Raw genomic sequence first — 18834 nt, 5'->3', positions numbered from 1 at the left:
TTACAGTCAGCTTATCTGAGCTTGTCGTTCTTCGATCACGTGACGTACATCGTTCCAATTTGAGGAACTTTATTAATTTTTTTTTTCAGCATCTTAAGTTTATATTTTTTTTTATTAGACACGCTTAAAAAATGTTGTGAACCCAAAAATATAACTACACCTCTTAAAGTGAAAAATTGTAACATCTACGTTTCTATGACAACTGATCCGATTCCATCTGCTGATGAAGCTTGTGTGATTGGTAGGAGAGCTCCAGAACTAAATGAACTTTGTGGGGGTGATTGTTCAGTTAAATACCGATCGCTATTGATGATTTGTCTGAATCGGTGTAATGTATCATTATACTGGAAGGGCAGATGTATGAATATAGAGACAGTAAGTTGCAGAGGTTAGTACTGGTCAGTTCTTTTTCTAAGCTCACAACAGAGGACAGAGATGAGGGAGAGGATGCCATGCCAAAGACCACAAGGTTTCACGGCGTCATACAACTACATTTAATAAGATTTGCTTATTAGTACAGAAAAAGGAAAAATGAAGACGGGAACTACAACCTCTGAAGCAGTAGTAAGCATTAGCAGCATTGAGCTCCATGTTTTCAAATCACAGTTTTTACTGCAAAAAGTTCAGACCAAGTCAACAATCTCGAAAAAGCCTCGTCAAGATAGAACCAGTGTTCAAGTCAGGAAATAAAAACCTAGACAATAAAAAGCACATATGCCTTGATTAAAAAACAAATTCTAAAAGTACATTTCAAAAGTAATGGGATGTTTGTTGGGGGAAAAAAGCACATTAACAATCTTTTTTTTGTTTGTTTTTCATCTATTTTGAGACCACAGCATGACGAGACCGACAGTGTTTACCTACCCAGAGAACGCCCATGAAGCAGAAGTGAATATACAGTTTAATACCCAAGTCTAGTTACATGAAATACATACGTATATCTATAGAGAGGAATATATAAAAATGGTTGCAGTGATCCAAATCATGATCTTTTTCAATTGCACGTACACTTTGTTAAGGTATAAATGTTCAGTGAAAGAGTAACTCAAAAATAAAAAAGGCCAGGAGATAAACACTTGATGGTATGGCGTTGGATAATAACAGAGCCCTGGAGACAGACTGGGACTAAGATATTAGCATCAGCTGTATAAACTAGTAGAAAAGGCCAGCCAGAAATAACATTCTCACATGAGCACTGAAGTCTCTTTTTGGACAAAGACAGAAAGGGACGTCAAAAACACTTCAAATAGGTTCAGGACACTGTTCGACATTTAGGGAAAAACGCTTATTCGCTCTTATTTAGAGTAAAAATACTTGATATGAAGCTTCAGCCTGAACCTGCTTAGCTTAGCATGAGGATTGGAAATAGCTAGCCTGGCTCTGTTTGAAAGGTTACAAAATCTGCCTACTAACACTTTTAAAGCTCTCTAATTATTTATTTTTTTATCTTGTTTGTTCATACAAACCCTGACATATTGTACACAAGTGTAAAACAACTAATTGGACAAAATTTCAGGAGTTACAACGCGTGTAAAACGACACATTGGACACTAAAGTGTGTCGCTTTTCGACCCTTCAGTTGTTGATTGGATTAAATTAACAAGATATACGCTTTATACAGCCAACTACCGGCTATCTTATCATACAGAGGGGAAATGGTGAGCCTGGCTCTGTCCAGACATGTGCATACCAGCACCCTTAAAGCCAACTAATGAACACTTTCTATCTTTTTTTCTTTAATTTGGACACAAACCAAAGCTAATGCTAGGCTAAGTTAACAGTCGCCTGGCTATTGCTTTATATGTTCTCGTACAGACATGACAGCAGTGTCAGTCGTCTCATCTAACTCATCTAATTAGAGTTTTTCCCTAAATGTCAAACTATTCTTTTTTTAAGGCAGTTTAGGAGGGGGGAATGTAGGATTAAAAAAAAAAAAAAAAAAAAAAGGACAAAACAAACCAAAAGTTGGGGAAGAAGAATAAAAACACTTTAGACCATTAATTGCCTCCTATGTATAATTAAGATTCTACAGTTATACATGCTCTTCCCAAATGTTGAATATTACACAGTGAATCTCTACATTTACATTCATACTTAAATACAATCACACTGGTGCACTCTGCAGGGACCGAAACCTACTACAAAGAGAGAGGATGTGACATGGCTGCTTCTTTAGGAGGAGCTGTTGGATATTTCACTTGTGAGGAAGTGTTGCTCTCCACCGCGCAAAGTGAGGATGAGTTATTGTAGAGTTAGTGGCAATAGTAGTAGTAGTAGTAGTAGTAGTAGTAGTGGTAGTATTGGAGTAGCAGAAGCAATGTAAATGGTCAGTGGTGTTGTCCATCTTCCACAATTACATCACAACATACTGCGTGTATGCTCCATTCTGCCATTTGTATTTTTATTGCCCATTCATTTGGTTACATTGCGAATCACTGTCAACATCACCAACCACCAATCTGCTGTTTGTGAATAGATTTTCTTTTTTCGTAAATCATTTGCACACTAATGTAAGCGACATCAGCGAGTTCACACATAACAAAGCTTAGCATTTTCAAGAATCGACACACTTTAGTAACAATATTACAAAGTTGTTGTTTTTTTTTCAGCTTCAAAAAAAATGAAAAAGTGAACAAATGAAAAAAATAAACTTTTAAAGAATTAGCATCATAAAATTAATTTATTCCAAGTAAAAATACAAAATAATATTAATGACATTGACCAGATATGAAAGTCTCCCCCAGAAATAACTATTAACGGCTGAGAAAGAAGTCTGTAAAGAAAGAAAATACGAAATAAAAATGAAAAATATGTAAATATGTTTAAATTCATTTCTTTTTTAGCAAAAACTCTCTAAAAAATAATGAAAATTTCTCAGTACAAAGGCTACATTACTACTGGAAGGTACTAGCAGGTAGAGTAGGTAAATACACAGTAGAAAATGATTTTTGTGAATCACAATGCTTGCAATGAAAATAATTCTGCAATAAAGATTTATGCCTCTTTTTTTTCTTGTTTTTCTTCTTTTCTACAAACAGTACAAACAGTATTGCACATTACAACAAAGAATCAAGGTTCTTAGCCTTAAAAAATGGGACTAATTCAAGTCTTGCGTGAATAGAAGGCCACCAGTCAATTTGATGCACCTTGGGGGCTTTCGATCAAGTTACAGGTGAAAACACGTGTGTCTGTTTTGTGTTCAAAATAACATTCTCGTCTCTCTACCTCCAGCTGTCCAGTGACTCTCACAAGTCGCTTTTTTTTTTTTCTTCTTCTCCTAACCATGTCAGGCTAACAAATCAGGGTCACGTTGCCTTTTTTTTTTTTTTTTTTTTTTTTTTTTACAAAACAAAAGGGAGCACATACTTTTAGGAAACATAAAAAACTTCTCTTAAAAAAATAATGAACAGAAGATCTCTTTCACAACTCTGGTCAGCATAGTAAATGATTGATTATAAATATACAAAAACGTGGGAAATATGTTCAGTTTTTCTCTCTTGAGCACCTGATAGTTTATTTTAATTTAGAGCTCTTCTCTGATATTTCGACCGATTTGACCAGTGGGACGCTCACCCCAACGTCCACTGTAATAAAGCAGACCGTACTCTCACTAACTACATCATTATATTAGTTATAAAGCTCTAGCTCCTTCAGTTGTTGTCATTTTCAAAAAAATAAATTCTTAAAATAAAAGCAAATAAGCATGATAAAAATAAAAATAAAAATCAACCATCTGTTAAATCATTTCTTTTGAAGAATTAAATTAATATATATTTTTTTCATCTGAATAAACTTACTTAGAAAATATCAGTTTCTCTCCTAATATATTTCAAAATTGAGGTATTGCAAAAGATCTTGTCGGTCAGAAAGCACGCTTTGTTGTCTCCTTTTTTTGTTGTTGTTGTTGTCTTTTAACAAAAAGAATTGCTGACCGTCAAACTGTTCCGATACAAAGAGTAGTGCATAACAAATGTCTATCGTAGAGAAGGAACAAACATAGAAAAGCTGTCTGGGTGAGGGAAAGAAATGTCACAAAAAACACCCAGAATTCACTTTCATAGGGATACTTATTATTACTCATGGTTAGCCTCTTTTTTTTTTTGGACAGTAGAAAAGAAAAAAGAAATCTTCAGCTTTAGTTTCAATTAGCTTTTCTTGGACGACAAAATCATCTATCCTAAAGCAAAAAAAACAAAACAGTTTGCGACTAAAACGAGAAAGGGACTGCGAGGGCGTCAGCACGGGACAATCACAACTCAAGGACAAAGAAAAAGAGAGGGGGGGGGCGACATATAAACTTGATTTAGGACCCCGTTCGGATTGTCCACAAAACTTCTAAAACCAGTGTAGCTTGGCCCCACCCCGAACCCCCTGGCCGCCCCGTCTTCAGCAGCCAATGCGTTCCTAAGTTCCTGTTGCACCCTAACCTTTTTGATAAAAACTAAAAGATATAGATGTCCACCATTTTTTTAATGTATTTAGCAGGTCCATTACTTCAAGCTTTGCAGGAAAAACAAATAAAAAAAAATCTGGATAAATATGGTAACCCCAGCTTGCACATGTGGCAAAGTCATCCCCCCCCACCCCGTTCCCACCCTGTTCCCACCCTGTTCCCACCCCAGCCGTGTAATGAGAGCATGTGCAGAGCTCAGTTTATCAACCACCAGTAGCTTCAACGTTTCAATTTTTGTAACCCCCCTCCCCCCCCGACTCTCCTTCCCACCTGCCATCATTTTCCTCATCATAAATCGAATTCCCCTTCCGGCTCTTCTGCAGGTGGCTGTTCGCCCTGCGTGTCCGGCGGTCTCGTCTAAAGGTCGAACACGTGAGCTCTTTGGTTGCATTCGGAGACGTAAACGTGCAGTTCTTTTCGTTTTCTCTCGACGGAGGAAATTATAGAAAGAAAAGACCTCGGTTCTCAGTTTAAGCTCACATTGTGGCGCCTTCTCATCCGATCAGACGCCGCCTCTGTGGGCCTGTTTGTGTGCGTAAGAAAGACAGCCGTCCGTGTGTGTGTGTGTGTGTGTGTGTGTGTGTGTTTGTGTCAAGAGGCCTCCGTGTATACCGGTGCAACTGTGTGTGTACGAGAGAACATATATACGTGTGCATACACTACTTATGAAGTTTCACAGGACTTCTATGTCGGACACTGACGACAGTTAAAGCGAATCACAGTTCTAGGCATACTCAGACCTAACTACGTACGGTATAAAAAAATTGCACAATTATATCAACAATCACTGCAAAAAAGTACTTCACCTATCATAGACAGTTGTAAATGGTAATCCTACATTTAACTTGATTTGTGATTATTAAGGTTGTCTGTCTTGTTTTGTTTTTTTTCTTCCCGCTCTGTTGTCACGGCGACTCGGAGCCGCCATGCTTCCAGGCCCCTCCCTGTTTCTGTCCAGTTTCGTGCGAGTCGAAACGTACTGTACGCCCGAAGCGTGTTGTGCAAACATGGGCAGAATCCAATAGCAGACGTGATACTGAAAAGTCTATTGCATGCAGCAACCTGATTGAAATAAACATGCAGTTAGGGGTGAACCCACCCCGACCCCCCCACAAAAGGTAGCCATCGTTGTCCAGGGGGGGGGGACAACGCGATGGCTCATCATTCTACAACACCAGGTGCTTCTCTTGATCCGCTGTCTGTTATTTTTACACCCTAGCCTGAATAAAGTACTTGTGGTATCTGTTTTATACCACGGATTTAGCAGCAAAGCTATCGCAGCATTACATTTACATAACACTAAAAAATAATGTTATTATAAAAATAAAGACCTAGAAACCAAAAAGCAAACTAGTCTGATTGCGTGTATGAGGTATTAATATTTTCAGAGTCAGAATTGAGAGCGATTATAGACGTGGTATTGTTCCTCCAGGGCGATACGGGCCCACACTACTGGATAGCTGTTGAGTTTTGCTACATCTTATGCCGTCTTATGTAGCTTCTCTGTATGCATTCCTTTCATCTGCCTTTGGTAATTTTTTTCTTCTAGTAGGGGCAATATAACTACAGCTTTTTGAAAATAAGTGCATGCTCCTTTTACATAAAATTTCAATCATCTATGTATGTTTTAGATAGGTACAAAACAAAAAAAATATATACTTTTTTAAATATTTGTATGGTCCCACCTCTGACTCAGTGAGGAGGGGTCCAACAGGACGTACCACACCACCCGGTCAACGGAAACAAGGGGAACTGAAAGTAGCCGGGTGTCTAGCATACACACTATCCCGAGTGTGTGTGAGATTTTGTGCCAAAGTGCAAATTCTAAGCTGATAGACTTTTCGCATTTCATTCCCCCCACAATGCTTTGCATGAGGGGGACCGTAGAGGATATATAAGTTCGGAGCCATGTGGTATGAAGAGAGTCCCGTGTGTCTGACGGTATCCTTTTTGCCTTCTTTTCATGAGGTGTTTGCAGGGAGCAGGGTGGAGTAGGTGGGGTTGTGGGTGGGGGGTGGTTTCCAGCGCTGTCCCGGCCTGTAGGGTAGTAGGAGGGGGTGGTTGCGGGAGGGTTTTCTAGGGGTCGGGTGTGGGCTCGCCGGGGGGGGGGGGGCGGACTCGTCGACCCCACCTCAGCTCCAGCGGAACGACACGTGTCGGGGGCGGCCGCCGCCCTCCTTGACCAGTGGCTTGTGAAACTCTCTGCCGGCCCGCGAGTGGATGCTGGCCCAGCAGTACTCGCAGTAGTACTGCAGGCAGGTGACGTTGGCACAGAAGAAGGGGGCGAACTTCCCCCCGCAGCGAGCCCCCTGGCACTCGTCGCACATCTGGTCGTCCAGGACGTACGGCTTCACCTCCACCTGGAAAAAAGAAAAGGGATCGAGAAGAGGCGTTTAGTTTAGTCTCATAAAGGGACAGACAGTTTCTTCTTTAATAATAATAATAATAATAATAATCAATCCTTTATTAGTCCCACAATGGGGAAATTATTTCTCTGCATTTAACCCATCCCGGAGGAGCAGTGGGCTGCAATGAAGCGCCCGGGGAGCAACTTGGGGTTAGGTGTCTTGCTCAAGGACACCTCGGCATGTTGCCGGTAGAGGGGTTTGAACCAACAACCTTGTGATTACGGGACAAGCGCTCTACCTCATGTACGACAGACCGACATAAATTGTCTGTCAACGTGCTGAAATAACAGCCATTTTGATCCATGTATGATACCTCCTACAAGCCTGTGTCCACAAACCCCCATGCGAGGCAATCTTCTGTCGCAATTTTCTAAAATAAAACCAGGCAGGTATCCTTCCATCCACCAGTGAAACGAGTTTGACCACTAAGCCGGGGGGGAGACGAAAAGTGAGAGCTCAGTCGCCATGGAGACGCCTCAGAGCATGAGCAGGCAGGGGTGGATGCTAACCTTGTTATAGCATGGCCACAAAATGAAAGGTTATTAAATCCTCCAACAGCAGACGACTGTCCCTCTCAGCTAAACTCTGCAACAACTACAGTGCTAGTCTCTCTCCGCCGCGGAGGATGGCCAGGCAGAAACGGCGAGTCCGACGTGCCATTAAAAAACGATATCAACCCAGCGGACACGAAGCTGACCGAGGGTAATGAGCTTATGTGTCATGAAGAGCCATTTACAGCTAATGGGATCATGGGCGCCGAAGGCTAGAAGAGAGAAAATGAGAGAGAAAAGTGGCAAAAACTTGGTTCATACCACAACTAACAGATTCTCAAGGATGTGCAAGGAATCCTTAACTCCCACTGAAGATTGGTGTTGATAGCCAGGGTGGGTTGGACTGCCCCGCCCTACAGAGTCTCGGCTTCCTGGCTGACGACCAGTCTCTCTTGGTCACGATCCGTCCCGCTGCAAATTTGCCGGCGTGCCCAAAATAACCAGTCTGCAGCACAGCCCCAGTGTATATACGTATATAGGGAGCTGCTATTATTAAACCAACCCTATGTGTCTGCAACTTGAAACATCTGTTGGGACTCCGGCAGCCAAAAGGCCGTAGTGATTGCATAGCCGGGGCCTGGTCTTTCCGTTATTGCGGGCTGTGCTGAGCCTGAAAAGCCGGCTGTAATGAAAGCTCTGGTACACGGGAGAGCAGATCTGTGGAGCGCCATAGGGACGACTGCGAAAAATAACAACAACAACCCTCTGGTGGAGACGGATGTTGTGAGGGAAGCGCATGAACTCGCTCACCCTTTTGTCGATGTCGTTGTGCTGCAGCTGAACGAAGCGGGCGCTGATGGCGGCGATGTAGCTCTGCTGATTGGAGAAGGCCACGCGGCCGGCTCCCTTCGGGTATTTGAGTTCCGGGTCGGTGTCGATGCCGGCGTAGCAAACGCCTCCGTACAGCCGGTCCATGATCATAGCCAGCTCCACTGGAGAGAAGAAAAGATGAGGGGGGAGAGGTGATTAGTGCTGCAGCCAGGAGTTTGAGTCAGTTAAAGACAGCTTTGGCGTTTCTTCTTCCCCTCAAATTGAAAGCCTTAAAAACTTGGGGAGAGGTTTAACTTTTGTGATTGACGCTGTTATTAGGTGATGCAAAAATCCACCCTGCTGCACTATTCATCAGGGCAGCAGTCTCAAGCTGCTGGTATAATTAGTAGGGGGTCACATTGCAGACCAGCCAGCGATGTTTATCCCAAGAACAGAAAGCCTGAGCCTTCCATTACACCATGAATTCTTAACATGACGACCACTTGGCCAGCTTCCTGGAAACCCAAGTAGAGGATTGCTTTCCTCACAGGGAGAACTTTCATTATAGCCTCCGGCTTCCGTGCCCCGTGCCAGCCGACATTATGAAGCCAATTCAGAGGCTTTTGCGGGGGTGATCCGAAAAAAAAAAAAAAAAAAAAAAATGAGATATCCCATTTACTATTAGTTAGTTACCTGCACGCAGAGGCCGCGGCACCCCCCCTACAAAGATGGTCTTGCGGGGGTCCAGAGGCTGGGAGCCGTCCATGACAAAGTCACTGTCGCTCAGGTTCCAGGGACGGATCTGGACCTGCGTGACAAAGGAGGAAAAAGTTTGGTATATTGGAAGGTAATGTGTGTTTTCTGTTTTTTTTTGTTTTTTTTTCGTGCCAGCAGCTTGGCTCTATGGATGACGATGCTGCTCCATCGGTTAGTCCACCGTTTCTTAGTCAAGTCTATTGGATTGATTGCCATTGCACAGACATTCAGGGTCCCCAGAGGATGAATTTGAATAATCCCCAACTGTAAAAATTGAATTTGTCCAATGACATGTCCCTTTAGCCTCAACTGTGCTTTTTGGTTTGGCACTAATTAAACCATAAAATAACACGGTTAAGATTGTACCTGCTAAACAAGCATGCAAGCAGGTTAGCGTTCTGGCGTTAGCATTTAGCTCATAGCACCAATGTGCGTAACTACAGCCTCACGCAACTGCAGACTCTCAGTATTGTTTCAACTGTATTCCTGTTTTTTTGTGTACAATTTACATGATTGGATTCTAATTCAATTAAGTTATTGTGTGTCCTAAAGAAAACTGTTGTTTAAAACAGGAAGGGTAATGGGGTGGACATGCAAAGACATAAATCTACTACTAATACTCCTTGAATGTCTGATGCTTACTGGTTTGTCTTTGATGGTGGGACTGGAAACACACAGGTAGAGCTTGCCGTCTTCCTCGATGCAGGCGTCGATCAAGGCCTGGACCGAAGTCTCTTCCTGGAAGAGCAGGAAGGCGTAGCCTGGAGAGAAGAACAGAAGGGGATTGTAGGGTAAGAATATAGGAAGTACATATACACATATATATATATATATATATATACACATACACACACATACATACATATATATATATATATATATATATATATATAAATAAATAACATACTCTGTGACCATGATGCTTTAAACTTTGTCCTCTGGGCAACAATCCATAAACATGCGAGTATTCTTTTTTCTACATCGTACAAGTCACAATCCCATGACCGAGCCACGTACATTTCTTTCTGTGTGATTATTCACAGTTTCAGACGACTTTGTCTCCACGCAGGCAGACGACCTTGTGGCCCGCTCCTCGCTCCTCATTTTGCCTCGCCTACTCCATAAGACACTCTCCAGCCGGCACCTTACTGCCAGCGCTGCTGCAGATTAAATGGCTAAGAGTGCTCCGCTTCTAAAAAGAACCGTGCTAAATCGACCGGGCCTCGAATATCTGCCCCCGAGAGTGGGCTCAGGTAGAGAGAGCTTGGTGATGTCTCTGTGAGGCCCAGAGAGCAAATTCAGACAGTCATTCTGTACTATTGAATTATTTAGCGTTGAGAGCAGAGACCTCATCCAAGGTCAGAGCTATTAAGCCGTTTCGGGAGGGTACATCCATCACACAATGCTTCAGGGGTGAGGCGAGCTACCGGGATCTGATTTATACCGAAAAAATACAAGAGACACTTTTTGACGACCAAATTATAATAAAAACCCAACAGTTGGTAGATTTTGGTGCACACAGGGTTCTCTGGATAGGTTATAAATTATCACTGTATTACTCTGGTTATGTTAACAGTAGCCAAGCACCACCTGTGGCACACATGAGTCAGGGGAATATGAGCTGCCGTCTGAGTGGAGCAATTAGGACTGGTGGATGCAATCACGCATGACAGCCCAGAGACCTCTACTGGAGTATACTCTGTCTCCAACTTCCAATCACTTCTTGGTTTGTAGACGTGTGTGTGTCTCTCTCTCTCTCTCTCTCTCTCTCTCTCTCACACACTCCAAAAAGAGAGCCTGACTCGGCAGACCCGGGCACCTGTGCATACGTTTGACTCTTGAGGGTTTGTGTCAGGGCAGGGGGGGTGGAATGGTGTGAGTATGTTCTGCTGGGGTGGGTAAAAGAAAGAAAGTGAGAATCAAATGTGTAGTGGAAAAAACGCAGGCGTGCGTGACGTGTGTCCCAATGCTTCTGTCCCTCACAATGACGTCCGTCTTTCTGACATCTGCGTCACACAGCGGCATGTCAAGCGTCAGTGTTGCAGCCTGATGACTTTGAAGTGTAATCAAACCACGCACGGGCAAAGATCAGTGGACAATTGTGAAACAGGAAACTTTGAATTAAAGCTTAAACTTTCAGTCAGTTGATTAGTGGATAAAATATATTGGGATCTATTTTGATAGTTGTTTGAAAATTGTGGCAATTTGTTGCTCATATTTGTCATATATATGAATGTAAACTTAGTTTTTTGTATAAAAGAGCAACTTGGAGACGTCACTCTGGGAAATTATAATTTGCATTTTTTGCTATTATCTGTATCCCCAGCTCTAAACTCAAGAATGTGCTCTGCTTGAGCCAAACATTCACTGCTCTGCAATGGATATGGATTTTATTAAGTAGTGCCAACATAAATAAGAAAAAAAGCCTATTTACAGCGTGAAATTAAAAATGATCACCATAATTACCTTGTTTAATAGGCTGCTAAGTACCTCACAAGGCCCCCAAGGTCAATTAATGTGCCAACAACAGAATAAAAAAAGTTTTAGAATATCTTCGACAATGATAGTAAGAAAAGAAAAGGCAGCGAGTATGGAGGAGCAGGTCTGTGTGTCCTCGAGAGGACTGAAACATAATAAAGTGATGGCAATGGCAGACATTCATATCAGATTCTGCTCAATGCTAACATGTTAGCACACACACTGTCGTGTTATTTGCAGCTAGTGTTATGCAAAGTAACCGCAGAGGCTCTTACTAATTAAACGTTTTTAGCAGTTGTTATTATCAGCCTTGTAGAGTCGAGTAACCTCGGCTAATAAATCTCAGTGGGGCTCTAATTTTTTCTCTAACAACGTGCTGTATCATCGTGGGCTAAACATTAAATATTCACAATGACAAACTAATTGCAATCAGCTGCTTTAAGTGACCCGCTTAATCTCTGTCTTCTTGTAATTGGTCAACGCAGAGCCGACACCCCTCTGGGCCAGCCGCAAAAAAAACAACACCAAAAAAAAACATAATTAGACTCGACATAAAGAGGATTTTGTGCATGGTCATCGTTCTCCACGTGCCGCGTCATCACCCGACATTAGACCCCTGTCTCTGTGTCGCTGGGTTATATAAAGAGGGTTTGTCATTGGTAGAAATCATGTGGTTTAGCGCTGACATCCCCCCTCAGAGAAAAAAACAACTGCAGTCACACACACACACACACACACACACACAAAAAACACAGCATGAAAAGGCAGAGCTAGCCAGCAGCTCATACAGTCTGAAGGAGGGAACAACGTGTTCAGTGACCCAGGGCAGGAGAGAGAGGGAGAGAAGAGGAAGGAGGGGGGAGAGGAGTGAGACAAATTGAAAGAGAGGGCAGGAAAGGTAGGCAGAGAAGGAGAGAGGCAGCGTGAATGAGTGCCATGCTGCACAGACAGAGTTTGAGAACACACATGAGGGCAGCAGACAAGCCTTTTCCATGAGCAGCAATCCATTTCACGGCAAAACAACCGCAAAGGCCCCGTGTTTACTCATATGACATCCTTCAAACCTGTCAGGGCAAAATTTAATTTACAAGACGCCTTACCTTAAGCCAAACTTTATGCATTTAATAAAAAACCAGTGTTATTTGGGTTAAAAAAATACTTTTACAACCCTAAAAGTAGGCCTCTGTGTCCCTATCTGGCATGAAAATTTCAATTTCGGACAACATAATGTCACATATCATTCTCTACTTTTGACCAATCATGATCAATAGCCTGCACAACACGGTTACTCAACGCGGTCAGTGTGCACATAGTAGAACGAACATGGCCCAGATTCCCGCTAGGCTCTGATGTGGCTTTAATGCTCTGATATTTGGTCTGAAGGGTGCTGAGGGTCTGTCTTTTTCCATCCGCCTTGCGCAGTGCAGAGGCTTACACCACGGGAGGAAAGCGCAGATCTGCAGTGGCTCGTGCCTGAGATTTATAGGGCTTTGCTTCTGAGCTCCCAGCACTGTCCAGGGAGGAAGGGAATACGTACACCCGCAGCATTTTTCCAGCCTAAAAAACGCTGTTTAAAGGACAAACGATAGGCAGAGTGCCTTGTGTGTTACGCAGACAAACCAGTGACCTCATGCAGGACCGAGTCTTTCCTGCAACAGAGGCCAGCAGTTTGTCTCATGAGGAGAGAGGCGGTTACATCAACAGCAATCTGAGTATTTCCGTAAAAGCAAAGACGCTAAGTCACTGACTGCGATGTCTAAACCAGCAAATTGCTACCTAAAAATAGCATTAGGCTAGGCTTTAGGTATAAATGTAATAGTTTGACATTTTGGAAATAACACACATTCACTCTCTTGCAAAGAGTTAGACACTTTTATTTTGTATGATCAATATGAAGCCAGTTAGTTTAGCATAGCATTAGGACTGAAAGCAGGGAGAAACAACAAGCCTGTCTATGTCTACAGGTAACAACATCCGGCGAACAGTTCCTCTAAAGTTCACTAATTAACACATTATAGAAAGTTAGCTGTTCCGTCGTTTCCAGTCTTTGTGCTAAGCTAATTTGCTGCTGACGGTAGCTTATTTACCGTACAGACATGAGAGTGGTATCGATCCCCTCAACTAAATTTCTGCAATGAAGTGAATAAGTGTCAAATGATCCCTTTAAGTGCTTTCCACTTCATGAAAATTAGATACAATGTGTCAAGTTCAAAGCAAATCAACTCCCAGAAAATGCTCTCAGTAACTTTTAAGTTATGAACCCAGATGGTCTCAATGGTCTAAAAATACACCACTGAGTGAAAGTAATGCATTGCTACCTGCCTGGTGCTACCTGATACTTTACTTCATCCACGTACCACATTGCTATCCTATTCTCTCCATTACCTCATCAACTGGGTGTTGTGTTGACTGTGCTGAAATCCAATCCGCTATGACTCGATAAACTGAGCGAGCACAATCACAATGTGCATCACTCTGGATTTAATAGTGGCATTCAAATCCAGGATTATCTTTTTCATACTGTTACATGAATTTGCAGATTTATTTCACATAGGGGACGAGGACACAAACACGTTTTGGTCCCAATGACCAGATTGAGAAATAAATCAGCCACTTGCTGACAGAGAAACATGGCAGCAAACTAGAAAGCAAAACATATAAAAAGAGTGTTTTCAGTGAAACCATAGATGAAGCCAACAGAGAGGAATCCTCAGGGGGGCTGTAACCAACTGAAGAAGAAGGATACGGCGGCTTGGTAGGATGGATGGAGGGAGACACAAACATCTGCTCTCCTATAAACAAACAGGCCCGGAGGCTTTGGAGCAATTGGAGAGCAGTCAGTGATAGATTAGAGGAGGGAGGGGGAGGAAATCAAGTGTCACGAATCATCTCAATTTGAAGAAGTCACTCGCTGGATATAATCCCTACACGACAGTGAGAAGATAAATCGAGACCGGGGTAATGCAGTAAGATGCAATTCTGTGATTGCTGCCACTGCAGCATTTCTCGGCTGCCATTATTTGAGCCCTTTGCTGCAACCGTGTTATATGAGAAAAAAAAGTTCCTACTACACAAGCTGATAACGACTGGTTGGGGGTCAAAAGCAATCTTCAGTTGTAACCTTCTGAAGCCTTCAACCGAGTGTGACACACTGTTATTGCAGCGTGACGTGGGCATTAGCATTTGTAGCAGTTTATAGCTCCCAGGCTCCGGTGTACTGACAGCATCGCCCCCCCCTCCTCCCCCTCTTTCCCTGATCACAGACAGAAATAGCTCACTCACATTTCAAGCTCATTGGCAACAACACAGAGGGTGTGTGAGCGACAGCACCAGAGTGACCACGGCTTATTGGGGCTCTTTTTTAAAAGTGAGCTGACGAAAAAACAGCATCAAATAGGGTTGCGCCATATCATATTTTTCACTGGTATAGTTTTAAATTATTTTTCTACCACTTGGTGCCATTGGAACAAGCTGACAATTCAACATTGACGTATCATCTTCTCATAAATGTAGTAGCATTAGCATTTACTTGGAGTCATGTTTCTGAACAAGGGCATTATTTGATTTTCTTTTTTTCAGGACGGTTTTGGTCTCCACCATATCCTGAGGGAAATATCTTGCTCTTTAGCAATTTAATGCTCCACTGTATTCATCGGCTTGTTGCTAACTTTGTCTGTTGTTAGGTGCTGGACAGGTGGTATACAGGAAGTTCACCAGAGCTTTAGAGCTGAAAGCAGCTGCCTGCTGTGACTGGAAAAGAGCTTGATGAGAGCCGTGATAGTGAACCACACCAGTAAAGTTACAGGCCTTAAATAAAAGAAACAATAAATCTTGCAAAGGAATATAATAAAATATATCTTGAATGAGCTAAGACAAAACCCTCCCTTGCTCTGCCCAAAAAAAGACGACTCTCCCTTTAGCTCTGCAATGTCTTGATATCACCTCTAGCTTCAAAGACACAGAAAAGTTGCAGACAATGTATGAAAGCGAACAATCTGAAAAGATAGTAATAATATAAGAGTTGTGAAAACAAAAGCGCATTGAGCAAAGTTAGTTAATCCCTGTTCCTATTTCCTCTCTAAATTGCCAGTTCTCTTTCCAATGTGCCGAATGAGTCCCTGAAGTCGGACTAAGCCACAATATGAGTCATCCCCAAACCAAAACACTTTTGTAACTGCCCAGAGACACATCTACAGCGAAAGGGGCGGAAAGTGACAACCATCTTCCATTCAGTCGAGCTCGGATGGACGTTTAACACGGGGAGAGGCCGATGACCTCTTGATGCGAATCCCACATCCGTAAATCAGCCGTCACACGGCCGGCACGACGGTAAGAACACACTCACAAACACACACGTGCGGATGTGCACTTGCTCTCAACCCTGAAGCTATTAGTGCTAAGTACTATGTCACCAGGCATCTGTCCAAGCTCCCTTGCCAGTTAATATGGAGAGTGTGTTATAAACAGGATATTTTAGCAGGTTCCCTCCGACTTTTGAGTGTGGGGGTTTAAATTTGAGTGCGAGATGAATTCTACACAGATCACTAGTCCCACATGTCTCCGCCCCTTACATGGCGGCGTCTCATTCATTCCCCTAAAAGGATGCTGCATTTTTCCTCCTGGCTTTGGATATTAGTAGAGTCAAGCCTATTCAAAATAATCCTCCCGAGTTAAAAAAAAGGGGATGTTGAAAAATGAGAGTGGGGGAGAAATTGGCAGAGATTTTCGTAGGTCCTCCAGATGCAGCGTATTACCATCTGCCTATGGAATGTCAGTTATTTCCAGAGCGTCTTTAATAGCTTTCCCTAATATGACACACAGCAGCTCCCGGGGCCAGAAGGAGTGATGTAGAGGCTTGGAAGAGGGTGGTGCTGCTCTGATCACCTGCCGGAAAAAAAAACGACACACGAGAGGCTGCGCAGAACGGAGGAAAACTTTCACGCTCCTAAGGTACTCATTCAAGCAAACAGTTCTCGGGTCGGAACTGTTGGTGGCCATTTATGGAGTCATTATGTACTGTGTGTGTGTTTCTGCAAGATGACTACAGGGGGTCGCTCAGATAAACAGACACCTCCGTGCCTGCCCAGCACGAGCCACGAAATTTCTGGGTAACATGATTCTTTACAAAACTCTAAAATGGCGACGCACCCGAGGCGATATTTATTGGTGTAGACTTGGGAAAATAATACAGATTACTCTTTGAAAAACTGTTGTTACCTTTAGGTGGGAAGTAGGACTTGCTCTCAGCTTTGTGGGGCCAGTCAACCACCAGGTGTCCATAGCGACGGAAACTGTTGGTGATTTCATCTGTAAAATAGAAGAAAAGAATGGCTTGAATGTTACTTTCATGACATGAGAAGATACTGTCATGTAATATGCATATGATGGACTCCATGCAGAGCCACAGTCAGAACAGAAATAGCCCTAGGGTTTCTATTTTCTGCTGTGTTCCTTCCTGCTGCAGTGGTAGCCACTGCATTAAATAGGAAAGCAGGCCAGGCTCATCCAGTCTGCACTGGGCTGACTCGTGCTGTGGAAAGTCATGAATTTTTCAGCCAGCTAAGGGCACGTATTGTGCATCATGTGCTTGTGCAACGGCATGGACACACGCGAAAGTAAACATTTCATATTAACGCAAAACTCTTTGGCATGCTCCGGGGCTTGATCCATGACGTAACTGGTCACAGACGTAACACTGAAGCATTGCAAATGCTTTTAGAATATTCAGATTTAAAAACTGAAGCTATATGGACATTTCACTGAGGCATATAAAAGCAGAAGTTACTGTGATTTGGCTCTGGACTGGAGAACAAATTAAGTTTTCACTTATTTCATAAATGATTAGTTTCTGGTCAAGACTCACCTCTTGATAAAGTTTCAAATTGTACAGCAAACCCAGTCTCACACTCATTTCTGCACAGTAAATGTGAGTCTTCTTTCAGCAGCTGGTTAACTTAGCTTAGCACAAAGACTAAAAACAGCTAGCCTGGCTCTGTACAAAGGTAACAACATTTGGCTAACAGTTCTTCTAAAGCTCACAAATTAACACGTCATAGCTTGCTAGCTGTTCCGTCGTTTGCCAGTCTTTGTGCTAAGCTAATTTGCTGCTGACTGTAGCTTATTTACCATACATACATGAGAGTGGTATTGATCCTCTCAACATTTCTTGTTTGTTTAATCCATACACGTGTATGGCAGCGTTGTGGTTTTACGGGGCTTATGTTTCAGACCATGTCTTGGGAGCAGATCCCCCTGTTTCCAGTCTTTGTGCTAAGCTAAGCTAAACTGCTGCAGGCGGCAGTAGCTTCATATTTGAGGCACACATGTAAGAGCTGTATCCATCTTCTCATTTAACTCTCAGCAATAAAGTGAATAAGTTTTTCCTAAACTATTCTTTTAACTATGATAACCTCTCAAAAATCTGTACTGTGAAACAAACCCAAGCTTTAAAACAGACGTTTATTGTGGCTTAATAGAGTTTATTATTAAATTATTTAAGTAAATTAGAGTAAATTATTATCTCAAGGTGCCCTTAAGCAGGGTTCAAATACTTCGCTGTAACAGCTAGTGGCACACAGCCAAAGAGAGGCTTCCAGTAGAGAATGTACTATACATTATGTATCCTAATACCTGCAGCAGGGAGGTGCTGAAAAAGAGCCTGAAGTTAAGTAGATGATAAAGAAGCCTTTGTTTACCTTCATCTATGTCAGGGGGCAGGCCGCCGACAAAGACCTTCCTGGAGTAGCGCTCCATCCTCTCTCCGTTCTGACAGCGGGTGGGCGAGTTCAGGCCCGGGGTCAAGGAGGGGTCACCGTGACCGTCGTCGAGGAAACCGTCTTCAAAGGGGAAGAGACAGGAACGACCTGGGAGGAGAGGGGAAGAGAGGGACACCAGGAAAACAGACGGGGGGAAGAAAGGTGTGAAGTAAAAAAAAAGAAGAAGGGAGGAAGGGTGTGAGAGATGAGTTTATTAATTAATCACATCTGGAAACCATCACTGTTTAAGATTACCCTCAGAATTGACTTAACTGTTCTTTACCCAAATTGATATTCTGTTATAATTTTAAAAGAGGAACCCGTAAAAAAACTGAAAGCACCATTTGGCCAATAGTACGCAGACACCCATGAATGTACAAAGATTCCCAGGTTCCAAAGTTGAGAAGACGTTCAACAATAGTATATGGGTGTAATATCCAGGTGTCTGCATACTTTTACCCATACTTGTATATCAAATTACGATCATGATATCGTAATTTCGTCGTGGCAACCTCCTGGTGACACCCCCTTCAAGTCCTCATTAAAATACCAATCCTGAAAATGCTAAATTGCAGCACTTAATGAGAATGGAGGGACTGTTGATATTTTATGGTATTCTTTCCTTGTCAGACACATCTTAACAAACTACGTTTCCCACCAGGAGGCTTCCAATGGTGCAGAGT

General features: G+C 42.7%; 1 protein-coding gene across 1 annotated transcript in view; it reads right to left on the bottom strand.

Moving 5' to 3' along the window:
- Positions 1-4718: 4718 nt before the first annotated feature.
- cpeb3 (cytoplasmic polyadenylation element binding protein 3) overlaps positions 4719-18834 on the bottom strand; it is a 35397-nt gene continuing 21281 nt past the window's right edge. The window contains 6 exon segments of the mRNA XM_054599836.1: positions 4719-6813; positions 8163-8344; positions 8856-8970; positions 9561-9679; positions 16614-16703; positions 18092-18259. Coding sequence (XP_054455811.1) covers positions 6586-6813; positions 8163-8344; positions 8856-8970; positions 9561-9679; positions 16614-16703; positions 18092-18259 — 902 coding nt within the window. The 3' untranslated portion in view covers positions 4719-6585.

This window comes from Anoplopoma fimbria, chromosome 6, assembly GCF_027596085.1.
Source record: "Anoplopoma fimbria isolate UVic2021 breed Golden Eagle Sablefish chromosome 6, Afim_UVic_2022, whole genome shotgun sequence".
Lineage (NCBI taxonomy): Eukaryota > Metazoa > Chordata > Actinopteri > Perciformes > Anoplopomatidae > Anoplopoma > Anoplopoma fimbria.
Note: the sequence above shows the minus strand (reverse complement) of the source record. Positions and strands in the feature narration are given on the sequence as shown.